The sequence below is a fragment of the Chelmon rostratus genome, chromosome 24 (genome assembly GCF_017976325.1).
Source record: "Chelmon rostratus isolate fCheRos1 chromosome 24, fCheRos1.pri, whole genome shotgun sequence".
NCBI lineage: Eukaryota > Metazoa > Chordata > Actinopteri > Chaetodontiformes > Chaetodontidae > Chelmon > Chelmon rostratus.
Window position 1 is genome coordinate 5766447 of NC_055681.1, and position 12240 is coordinate 5778686.

A 12240-nucleotide genomic window follows, 5' to 3' on the forward strand; every position below is an offset into this window, starting at 1 on the left:
TTGTCAAATGTAATGTTTAAATGCTAAATGTGCAGAAACGACACATTCATTTCACCTGTTTTGTTTAAATGGTGGCACAAGATTTAGACCTGGATTTGTTAAACTCTGAACAAACAAAGCCAAAACTTCACATGGTCTGATACCACTGGGGTTAAAGGTAGAAAATATGTTGTAATTTAATGAATACAATTTGACTAATCACAGACTCATCCAAGTTTTTTGTCATTTCTTTTAATTTACAATGTCTCAGTAAGATACGCTCAGACCTGCATTGCTCTGCTTTTCCTTGGTGTTGTGATTCTCACCTATAGAGGGCAGTGTAGGCCTACTTTTACACTCGATCATTTCCCATCGATACCTTCACATAAAGTCTGACTTCTGTTGTTCACTGATCAGCAATGTATATTAAATTGTTGATTTAAACGTAGAACAGTGTGCCCTCATTTTCTATTACTCCACATGTCAGTTTTTGGACTTAATTAATCCGAAACTTTTAAAGTTCCTGGTTCATATCTTTTTTAATTGACTGAATTGTCAGTGCATTCACATAAACAGGCTTTGACGAACAAAAAAGTCGAGTCGAGTCCAAAGCCCAAAACATACAGTTCAAATATATTTATTTACTCTGAAGACAAAATAATCTCTACAGTTACAAAAACTACAAAACTTGCAATAGAAACAAAAAGTATAAACCACTGAAGAAGTACCATATTCAAAATGGAATGTCGTACCTTGCATTAAGTAGCAAAATTGAGAGTGAGATGATTACAAAAAGTACAGCAATCTAACAGCTCTTTGGCAATCTGTAGTTTCATTGTTTCAGCCAAAGATCGTAAAACCAACTGACAGGCTATGAAGAAGTATGAACACAGAAAGCTATTGATCAAAAGTTTCATGATGAAGTGAAGATTATGTGTTTACATGGCACCAGGCTGTGCGTCAGCAGCCAACTGTCATCCTTTCCTCAGCTGGGATGTGTTTTTCTGGGATGCATGAAAGCATCCATGTTTCAGCACAATGGAGGGGTAGTGGTGCATGTCATGGGTGGAAAAAAATGTCTCACTAAAGAAGAATGTAAATTTCAAAAGACAAGGATAGAGTTTCACCGTTGACAGTAGCAGAAGACAGATGTTTTCAGCTGTTAAGCAAAAATAAAACCCACAAAAAATTCTAGTTTATAACTTCTGCACAAACATTAAGAATCATTTTATCGTACATGCAGCGGCATGAAAATGTTTGGCCAGCAAGCCCTGGTCAAAATTTCTGTTACTGTGAGTAGCTAAGCAAGTGAAAGATGACCTGATTTCCAAAAGGCATAACGTTTAAGGTGACACATTTCTTTTGCATTTATTCCACTGATTACTTTAAAAAACGCTTTTTGTAGCCAGCTTTGCAGGATATTTGCCCATTTTTTTTCAAAAGGCTTCTAGCTCTGTGAGATTCTTTGCCCGTCTTGCGCGCACTGCTCATCCAGATTGTCAATGACGCTTTGGCTGGGGACTGTTAGGGCCATGGCAAAACCTTCAGCTTGGTCCTCTTGAGGTAGTCCATTGTGGACTATGGGGTGTGTTTCAGATCATTATACCGTTCTTGAAGCCATCCTCTTTTCGTCCTCAGCTTTTTTACGTACGATGTGATGCTTGATTGTAGAATTGGCTGGTACTTAACTGAAGGCATTTGTTCTCTTTGCCAGTGAAATGTTACATGTGCCACTGGCTGCAACACAAGCCCAAAACATGATCGATCCACCCTCATGCTTGACAGTTGGAGACGTGTTCTTTTCATGAAATGCTGCACCCTTTTTTCTCCAAACATAATTTTGCTCATTGCAGCCAAAATGTTCTATTAAAACTGCATCGAAAAAGCATCAGGCTTGTTTGGATGTTCCTTTGTAAACGTCTGACGCTGAATTTTGCGGTGACTCTGAGGACTCCTCCATGAAGGTCCTATTTGTACAGGTGTAGCTGAACAGGACAACGGAGCACCACCACTTCAGTATCTGCAAAATCTTCCTTAAGGTTTTGCAGTCAAATAGGGGACTTCATTTGTCTTTTTAACATTTCTACATGCAGTTTTCTATAAAAATGTTCTTGGTCTTCCAGACCACAACTTGACCTCCACTGTTGATGTTAACTGACAAGATGAACTGAAGAAACTACCTGCAAAGGCTTTGCTGTCTTCCTATGGCCTTTTTCTGCTTTGCGGGCATCAATTATTTAAATTCCAGAGTGCAGGCAGCTGCTTAGAGGAGCCCCTGGCTACTCATTGTTGGGACAAGGTTTGGAGAGTTTTTCAAATATTTGCATCAATTTGCCTTTTCTAACAATTATTGTGCTCAGGCCATAGCCGTAACAATATAGTTAAGATAACTGAGACCTTGGTACAAGTCACAAGAACTCAAATCTATTTTCTATGACTCTCATTCCCCTCTTAAAAAAATGTACAAAACAAAAATAGCAATGTCTGTTGAGCCAGTTTTGGTTAGTTCATCTTCTACTCACTTAACTATGCAGTGACAAAAATTTTGACTTTTGCATGCTAAAGTAATTTAGGGAAGAAAGGGATTGACCAACAACCAAGAGCCTGCTTTTCAGCAGTCATGTGAAATAAGTGGCCTTCATGATGCAAACACTTCCTTCTGGACAAAGGTATACTTTGTGAATCATTGCGAAAAGGTACAGGTAATATAAATGGAGTATTTTAAATGAATTTATTGTACAAAAAAAAAAATTATACTTGGAAATTCCTTGGAACATTTCCTGTCAATGAAGAATTCAAGCATTTCCCAGGTAAACATTTTTGGCCGATTGGAGTAAATATACAGGCTTCAAAATCTGTCAAATATTTTAGTTATGATGTGGCTTCTGGCTAATAAACACCAAATAATCCCCAACATTAAATCTGTTTAAATTAAACATGAAACATGACTCATCTAGCACAGGTTAAGCCGCCCTCATATCAAAAAAAAAAAAAAAAAAAAAGCTGTTGCACATGCTCCAGAAATGACATAACCCACGGCTGTGTTGTTTGAGATTCTCTCTGAGGCAAACAAAATAAGACATTAACATCCAGCAACATCGTATAAACAAAGAGCCTTTTTCCCCTTTTGTGAGGAAGACAACAGAAGTACACTTGGCCAGAGGAGTTGAAAGCTTTGGATAATCCTTACAAGGTCTGAAATGGACGAGCCACAAAAACACAGAGTGGGCGAAAGAACAGGGTGTAGACTTGGTTTTAGCCGAAAGGCACAGTCAGGGTTTGGACGTAGTTCGGCAAGTAGAAACTTGAGATGTAGCGGGCTTTCAAGTTTAGAGTGGTGGAGATGAACCATTTGTCACAACACAGCTTGGTCAGCATTTTTCTTTATTTCTGACTGACCCCTAATACTGAAAGGCATAATTCTCTCGTCCATCCACACACACACACACACACACAAACACGCTCTGGTCTCCCTCAGTGGTCTGACTGCACTCCCATATGTGCTTCCCCCATGTGTTTAAGGCCAGTAGGAATGGAAGGGCAGACGTTTGAGGCAGGAAGCACGCTCAGGCATGTATTCCTAGGGGAGGAAGAGGCAAAACAGAGGCATATTCAGCACGCATGTTCACTTAACACCTGGACTTTTAAGAAGGTTCTTCCCTGGGTAACATGATGTTTTGGTGGCTTCTGGTCAGGCCTAATGAGACAGAAATAAATCTGAGGTCTCTATTTGGAATCCTCATTTCCATCTTCTCAAATTTGAAGATTTGCTGCTTGAAAATCTCTGGATTTTCGACTGTTCGTTGGTTAAGTTACAGAAGTTACAGAAATATACTTACAAAAAAAGGATTTTTATAGGTTGCTTATACTATGCTTTCACATGTTTTGCCAACAAATCTAGCACAAGATTGAGAGCTGTCATTAACTGTTATTTCTTTTTTTCCCCTCACTCTGAAGTCAAAAACCAAAATGATTATTTTTCATTTCCAGTTGTATAAAACTTAGAAAAGCAGTAAATCCTTACTTTTTAGATACATTGTCTCAAACCTTTGCCAGAATTGAAATCTATCAAGACAAAGTCCTGTTGCCATGTGTTAAATGGAGATGACATGATATAAAACAGCATTATTAGAAATAACTAAAATTTGAACCAGTTCAGGGCGTATTCTGGCAGCCTCTTCATTACCTTTCTCGCTCGCCTCTCCCTGCTTTTCCTGGGCAAAGTTAAGCCGGTTCTGCTCGGCAGCCGTCTGTGCTGCCGTGTTGACCTCGGGGCTGCTGCTTCTTGAAGGGCTTCCTTCATCTGCCTGGTAGGCCAGGTCCAGGTGCTGCTGGGCCAGCTTCAGGTGCCTCCTCAACCGCTCCAGCTCCCTGGACGACGGCCCCTCGTCCCCAAAGCTCTCCCGCCCGGAGTCTCCCATTGGCGAGTCCCTCAGCTCTCCTTTCAGTTTCTCCTTCTTCATGGTGGCGTGGTATCCCGGCGGAGCCGTCGGCATGGAACGCGAGGAAGATGGACGTGGTGCACGCGAGGTGAGGGTGGCCCGCCTGCGGAATGTGTCGCGGATGCCACCGACCCCCAAATGGACGATTTCAAAGATGGTGAGGAGCAGGCAGAGGAAAGACACAACGTACATCACCAGCAGGAAGATGGTCTTCTCCGTGGGGCGGGACACAAAGCAGTCCACGGTGTGCGGGCATGGCGAGCGAGTGCAGATATAGGACGGTATCACCTCGAAGCCATAGAGCACGTACTGGCCGAAGAGGAAGGCGATCTCGAAGGCAGAGCGCCACAGCAGCTGGCAAACGTAGACTTTCATCAGGCCATCACGCAGGATCCGCCGGCGGCCGTCATGCTTTTTCTCTGAGCCTTGAACACAGAGACATGGGTTAGAAATCTGATTTAGTGAGCATCAAAAGGGGGTAAAAGGTATGAAAAACTACCGAAACTGCTTTGTGACTGACGCAATGCTGCTCAAATCTCCATCTCACTTTTTTCTGCTTTGTCCGTCTTGTCTTGCTCAATCTCTTCAGCGATCATGGGGTCTTCCTCTCCATTGTCCTCTGCCTCCTCGTAGTCTCGAACTGCCCCGCGGCTGACGATGGGCATCCTCTTCTTCTGGTTCCGGACTGGCCGGTACTCGGTGTCTTCCATGCGGGCTATCTTGTGCATGGCGAAGCCCAGGTACATAATGGTGGGGGTGGTAATCAGGATCACCTGGACAAAAAAGCAAAACATGGTCATGTTGGGCACAGAGACATAATATTGTTGCAATGATCACTGAAACATAGCTCACCTGAAAGATCCAGAATCGGACATGTGAGAGCGGCGCAAACGCATCGTAGCACACGTTCTCGCACCCAGGCTGTTGCGTGTTGCAGACAAATTTACTCTGTTCATCGTAGTAGATGGTTTCACCGCCGACGGCTGTCAGCACGATGCGGAAGATTATGAGCACTGTCAGCCAGATCTTCCCCACGAAGGTGGAGTGGTTGGAGATCTCATCCAGCAGACGAGTTAGGAAGCTCCAACTCATGGTGCCAAAGTGACCGGGGAGCTAAATGAGCTTTGGATGGAAAAAGAAAATGGACTGACTTCAATTATTTTATGCTCTGTGTGTCTTGGCTTTCCTTTCTAATTCAGGGACGCACCGTGGCATAACAAACATGTGGTCTATTGCACTGTTTTACAATGTTTTTTCTTGAAGCTGCAGCTCTACACATAAGAAAAAAATGCTTTTTTTACTTCCACTGTGTCCATTCACACGCCCAAAGTTTGATATTAAAGCTGGGGCAATTAGCTGATTCATCAAGTCGTCATTCAGAAAATTATTGGCAACTATTTTGATAAAGTCACAACCGAACATTTCAGTAATCTTTTAAAGCAAAGAAAACCCCTCCCAAAACTGACCATTTCCAGCCTCTCACATGTGACTATTTGCTGGTTTTCTTTTATATTAAACTGATATTGGCTTTTGGCATATTCGCTGGACAAAACAAGACATCTGAAGACATCACCTTGAACTATGGACATCTTACAGAACAAATGATTGAGAAAATAATTGGCAGATTATTCCGTAATAAAAACGAAACAACCTTTAAAGCATTCCTCACTGGATTAATACAAAGGGTACATGAACAACAGACACATCCACACAATGATTCAAGAATGCAAGAGTAAATACTGCATCCAAGTAGTATGTAACCCTCAACTGCAGGGCTGGGGCATAAACACAGCCACATGTTCTGCTGTAATCGGACACAGATCTCTCAGACATGCAGGTATCCATGCGTGAACTTTGCAACACACTGTGAATCAGCCCTGTTGGTCAGGGCGCACTCGTCTTGGTAGCAGTTCGGTAAACCTGCATTCTTGCAGCTCCCTGCCATTCCGAGCTTAAGCTGCTTAATCAAACATCAAAGTGCCGACTGGCAAGTTGCAGCTAGCTGTGAGGAGGCCTGCTGTGCACGAAAAGCAGAGACTGGGGTAAGGAATTTATTTTGTGCTCAAAGTTGCCAGAAATGATCCCTTTAAATTCTTTAAAACCACAATTTGATATCTTAAAATGGCCAAGATGTGAAAGAACAGAGCTGGTCCTTTTTCACTTGAGTAACCATTGCAAGAGATTGCTCACATGGATCACTGAGCATCTTCAGACTTTGTCTGGTCGTTTAACTTCTCAGATTAGGTTTCTCTCTCCAAAACGAGCTGAAGAGTTTGCCTAAAAGCCGATCTGAGCTCTGAAATTGATTGTTAAACATGAAATGCAGCACAATTTTTTAAAAGGCACCAATCTGAATAACACCAACACAAACAGGGTTCAACAAACTAAAGACCTTAACGCCTAGAGAGCCTTGAGGACTCTTTGAACCCACCTTTTCCTGCATGTATACTTTCAAAAAACAGGGTGTAGCAAAGAAAATAACCAGCATTTCATGACTCATTGCAACAGGACAAGGCTTTCGCCATTACGAGCATCTGTAGGCATGTCTCCTCAGATTAGTGTATTATACTAAGGCCCTCCCTTGCCAGGTTACTCATCCATTCCTTTGCGAAATCCTTTCCCAAACTGGCACCTTCAGATGCTGAGAAATGGCGACGACTTGCCTGAGCATGACTACAAAATATTACACCAAATCCTCAACCTTCATGTTAAAGTTCAGGGACTCATCAGCTGCACCAACGCTATGAAACCATGTCGGGGAAAAGTCAGAAAAGTTTCCTTCATAAAGTCTCGAACTAAGCCACAACCAGAAAGTTTTAAAAAAGGAGAGATTCGCCCACTACAAGGACATCACACCAGTATCTCCAAAACCCATGTTGATTGTTGGTGGTGGGAAAAGGCAGACAACTTGTGAGCCTGAAAGAAAGTGTGAGACAGTCTGAGACAGGAACAAGTCCAGCTGTGAGGTGACATCTGTTTTACCCCAACATACAATTACAAACTCCACCTTAAGAGCAGAGGTGTGCAACACATTACATGGAAGAAGCACTGCAAGAAACACAAAAAAAAATCCAACAATGAGGTTTATACTGCGCAACTAAAAAAAGTAAATCAGTGCAAAGTTGTTCCAATAAGGCAGACTGTCCCTTTAAACATCATCTGTCCCAGTTTCCAGCGGGTTCGGTTTCCTCCACCGAAACTCTCTGTGATCTGATATTCAGCCACCTCCGGGTTCAGACTGCGCATTGAGGACACGACCCGTTACGCAAAATACTGCCCAGACCATCTTTCAAGAAATGAAAAAGCATTACCGTCATGAATCCACAGCAGGCTCACTCAATGGACGTCTAATATTCGTACAATCAGAGAACACCTCAAAAACAAGCTGAGCTGCCAGAACAAGTCATTTGAATTTGACCTCCACGGCGTTCTACCTGTTTGTGCCATTTTATCAACCTTTCAACAAACTTATCACAACACTTCAGTCACTTGCAATCTTTACGCTGACTGGATCTTATTTGACCTTGCCTGCACTGACTGGTTCAGTTACTGCAGTCAAACTTCTGATATTCACAAAGTGCCAAATAAGTCAAATTGTTACCATGTATTTGTTACCATTTTTCCATCTTTTTTTAATTCTTCAAGCTGTTTTTGCGCAGTCCGAATTCCACTGAACTGAATTAATCTCCTACGATAAGCTAATTTGCATGTTTCTCTCAATGCACGATAACTTCTGCATGAAATGCCACTGAAACATCACAGCCCGGGTCGATGTTTCTTGGTTAAAAGCGTCCGTCTGCTGAGAGCTTGCAGAGGAAAAGAGGCTGCAGATTTAAGCGTGAATGGGTCAAAGAGGAGTTCTGATTCTACGCTGTTGATGGTTGAGATATAAACTTTGCACAGCAGGTGTTGCTGCTCCAAAGAGGAGCCATGAAAGGCTTCCAGAGGTGCAGGGCTGAAGGGAAAGGTTCAACACTCCTCTCTTCTGCGAGACAAAATGTGCTCTTTACAGCACCCCTTGTTAACACACTGTAAATGCCCTCACTGCGATCCTCCTCTCCACCTAAAGACACAACGGTCAACACAAAAAAAAGCAGCTCACACCAAATCATCTATTCAACTCGAGCAAACATTTTTGCGATGCCAGCTTTGAAACAGTAGCTTATTTGCTCGTGTGGACTAAACCCAGCTCGACCAACTGAATGGCTTTTCTGCTTCAGGAGCCACTCGGGAGGAGATGGAGGGGGGTTGAAGATTTTTTGGGCAAAGGATCTGGACAAAGCGAGGGCGAGTTAACATTCCTGCCTAACCAAAAGCAGAATGCTGGATTTTAGGGTTCAGGGAGCAGACAGAGGGCACAACAATCCCCCATGCAGTCGAAGCAACAGGACAGGAGCACAGCACCTCCAAATGTCAATCACTGCTCCTGTGTGTGGTGCCACTGGGGGGGGGGGCAGAGGGCAACAGGAGTTTCTCCCTTTTCTGCTCCAAACACGCAGCAAAGGCAAGTTGAGAGGAGGTTTTGAACGAGCCTCAGCAGACCCGCTGAGTGCCGTGAACACGCTTTGCTGAGTCAGACCGAATTGTTTTGGAAATTGTGGCATTCCTGGAGGAAAACAAAGTGCTGCCAAACTGCAGCGGGGAAACAAAAATCCGGCGAATCACAAGATGAAGCCATCATTTCAAAGAGCCAGACGCACGATGAGTTAGGAAAGTTAAAGCCACGATTAGCAGGAGAATTAGTCATTAAAAAAACAAAGGAAAATCACTGTAATGCTTTCAGTCTGCGGTGTGCGCGGATTTGCCAGTCCAATGTGGCATACGTTTAAAACAGTCTTTTTATTATGATTATTATTATTATGTCAGGTTTATCAAACTGAATTAACTTTTAACACTTTAAATGGAAATCGCGGTGATGTTTGGACAAAGTGTTGCAGGCTTTCATGCCCTCCTTTAAACTTTAAACGGACAAAAACAGGACTCCGCCGCGACTCACCGCTCTCCGGCAGATCCAAGACTCCTGACGTGGAACCAACTTTGCAAATTCAGACTCGACCCCGCTCGTAAAACGCAGCTCCCGGATGCCCCCTCCAAAAAAACCCTCCACGGATGATTGATTAAGTCGTAGAAAGAAACTGTCTAAACCGACTTTGTCGGTGCCAAACACCCACCTTCTGCGCTCCGACCCGCGCGTCTTCTCTCCTCGCGCTTAATTGCTCGACCAGGTTTTCCTAATTAGCGCGCGCTCTCATCGACGTCTGCGTGCGTCCGCGTCCGAGGCAGCCCGTCACTGTGAACCCATCCAGCCGGCGTTGACCCCATGTGTCGGGGTCCCGAACAAGAGGACAAAAGAAAGATCTCTGATTCCTGCGGGCTCCTGCTCCCCTCCTCCTCCTCCTCCTCCTCCTCCTCGCCCCGCACCTCCTCCACGTAACTCGGCCCCGTTCAAGAAGAGGAGGCCCTTTCGCCTGAAACCTGAGATCCACGACGTGGGCTACCGTTCTGTGGGCTGTGGAAGTCCTGTTCGTCGTGGTGATGCTGTGAAAAGTGTCCCAGTCAAACCTCAGGTCTCCACTGGGAGTTTATAGGAATTTCACACGAGATAAAAACACCACGAGGCGCAGTGAAGCCTCTTTAAGCTGCACGCCTGTTCCTCATTCTAACGCTGCCTTCTGACTCCAAACGAAAGAAAGACCAACCATATCTGATCATAAAATGTTTATACATTCAAATACATTCCTTATGAACACAGTTAAAAGTTGCCCATTATGCACAAGTTTGTGTCCTGGAGGCCCATCTGTGCAGTGAAACCCCTGGAAAACACTTGCCACCTTATTAGATTCACCTAAATCAACAGCCCTGCAATGAATTAACAGTATAAACATAGAAAACTGAGCATTTGTTGTGTTAGACTGCACTATTTTTTAGCTATAGGTGTTGCAACTAAACTGGCTTCAGAGTGAATATTCTTTCCACAAGGTTCAGGGGCTTGATGCAGCAGAGGATGGGATATTTTGACGTTAAGTCTCTAATGTGAGGCAAACTGCAAAAATAAATAAATAAATAAATAAATAAATAAATAAAAATACAATGCAACATTTCCGTAAATGCAACTTCAGACTCCACACCCACGTTGTAACGGAGGGTTTTTGGTAAAATATGGAGCCCCAAAGCTGGGATAACCCCGATGATATCACTATAACGTCACCTGGGTAATTTTATAAGATCCTCCAGAGCCACAGTAGACATTATACAACAGTTTTCCCAGGCCGAACACAACTCTCCGTGACTGATCTTAATGTGTAAAATTAGTGGAGTGCCAATTTTAAACATTTCCATCTCCAAAGGAGCTCCACCAGAGAGGATTTATGTTGTTAGAACCTGTTTACATTCTTGTTTTTTATGCTAAAAAGTACACTGAGTGCAACAGCACCATAATCGAATCATTCCTCTTTCTGCTGAGGACCCCGTGTTATCCCCCGGACCACAATTTGGCAGCTGACCGGGCCTGACAGAGCACTGCGTGACTACAGCTTTTCAACGAGGAGCCCACCATCCAAGAATTTAGTTGACTCGGGCGTTCAGCAAAACAACAGATTTCTTGCTGTCATGCACGGTGCAGCTGTAGTGCTCCTGATTTACCAGAGGACGCGAAATGTTTGGAGGAGGCTGTGGGAAGTCGGATCAGGCCAGATGTCCGCGCCCGGCCAAATCGCCGTGGCTGCATCCCAGCTTCCCCTCATACCGACCGTCCTCCCTGCTTTCCTCTGGTCCTCAAATCTGGACCAAGAGAGGCAGGAACTCATTCACCTGCACCCTTTCATCATCACTGAGTTACAGACAAAGATGAATCTCCCGGCATCATGGGAACGTCTTTTTTGTCCTTCTTCTTTTCTTCTTTTTTTCATCATCTGGTTGCCATGTCATCACCCCTGTGTGGTTGATGGGTGCAAGGTGTGACAATTACGACCCCATAGCTGGACAGGGTCAGAAAATGACACTAGGACGATGCAGCTGAAGCCAAAATGGGAACAGCGGTGGGATGAGTCTCTTTTGGGGCTCAAAATTCCTTCCTCCACCCCTGCAGTGAATAGATTAACTGCTTGAATGAGGGCAGGACTCACTTGTACGGAGCACTTTTGATTGTTGCCCACCTGCAAAGCCTCCAGCCTTTTCATACTGAAAGTACACGTGTTGTGGTTGTGTTTTAGTAGGGCTCGATTGCTTGTTTCCTCCCTCAACATAAAACTCAACTGTGACATAACTTCACGGTGCGCAGTCGTTATGACTCATGGATTTTTTCAGGCTGAGTTTCTGGCCTCATTAATCTGACCACATTTTCGGCCAAAAACAAAAGGATTCAGCCTTTTATTCCTGGAAGGACGGAAGAGGCTCTTCACAGAAAATACAAAAGAAAAATGGACAATTAACACACAGGGAAGGATAATAAAAATCTGAAATGCATGCTTTAATATGGGTCTGTGAGAGTGGAAAGTGGTCCCAGATGTCATATCACATCCATAAAATAGAATTAATGATAAACAATGTACTTCACCGATGACTCAGTTTTATGTACGTGCCTTCTTTAATATAAACTATTTTTGCACAAGTCTTTTAGGGGGAAATGGCGCTTTTAGACACTTCATTAATCCCTAGCTTTCTCTACAGAAAGATAAACAGACATCAAGAAGTGAAATACAAACTACAACATTATTTCAAAACAAAAAACTTGACATCAAGAGACTTCTTCCTCGAAAATCTCAGTTTTTTGCACCCTGCTGTCAAGAATTTGAAAGAGGAATTATGACTTTTGGGCGGC

The 12240-nt window shown here is 43.6% G+C and overlaps 1 protein-coding gene across 1 annotated transcript; it reads right to left on the reverse strand.

Moving 5' to 3' along the window:
• Positions 1-600: 600 nt before the first annotated feature.
• LOC121627225 (gap junction gamma-1 protein-like) lies at positions 601-9793 on the reverse strand. Its single transcript, XM_041966009.1, has 5 exons — positions 9593-9793; positions 5274-5543; positions 4969-5194; positions 4166-4846; positions 601-3559 (listed from the first exon to the last, which is right to left on the reverse strand). The coding sequence occupies exons 2-5, from the start codon at positions 5511-5513 to the stop codon at positions 3546-3548; spliced, it is 1161 nt and encodes a 386-aa protein (XP_041821943.1). The 5' UTR covers positions 5514-5543; positions 9593-9793; the 3' UTR covers positions 601-3545.
• Between the last annotated feature and the right edge of the window lie 2447 nt (positions 9794-12240).

What these genes read in the sequence shown, in the direction of transcription:
- LOC121627225 (XM_041966009.1), bottom strand. Translation starts at nt 5,513, where the DNA reads ATGAGTTGGAGCTTCCTAACTCGTCTGCTGGATGAGATCTCCAACCAC. An exon ending in TCCGATTCTGGATCTTTCAG is followed by an intron (nt 5,195 to 5,273) that starts GTGAGCTATGTT and finishes TTTTTTGTCCAG; the next exon opens with GTGATCCTGATTACCACCCC. An exon ending in GACGGACAAAGCAGAAAAAA is followed by an intron (nt 4,847 to 4,968) that starts GTGAGATGGAGA and finishes TCTGTGTTCAAG; the next exon opens with GCTCAGAGAAAAAGCATGAC.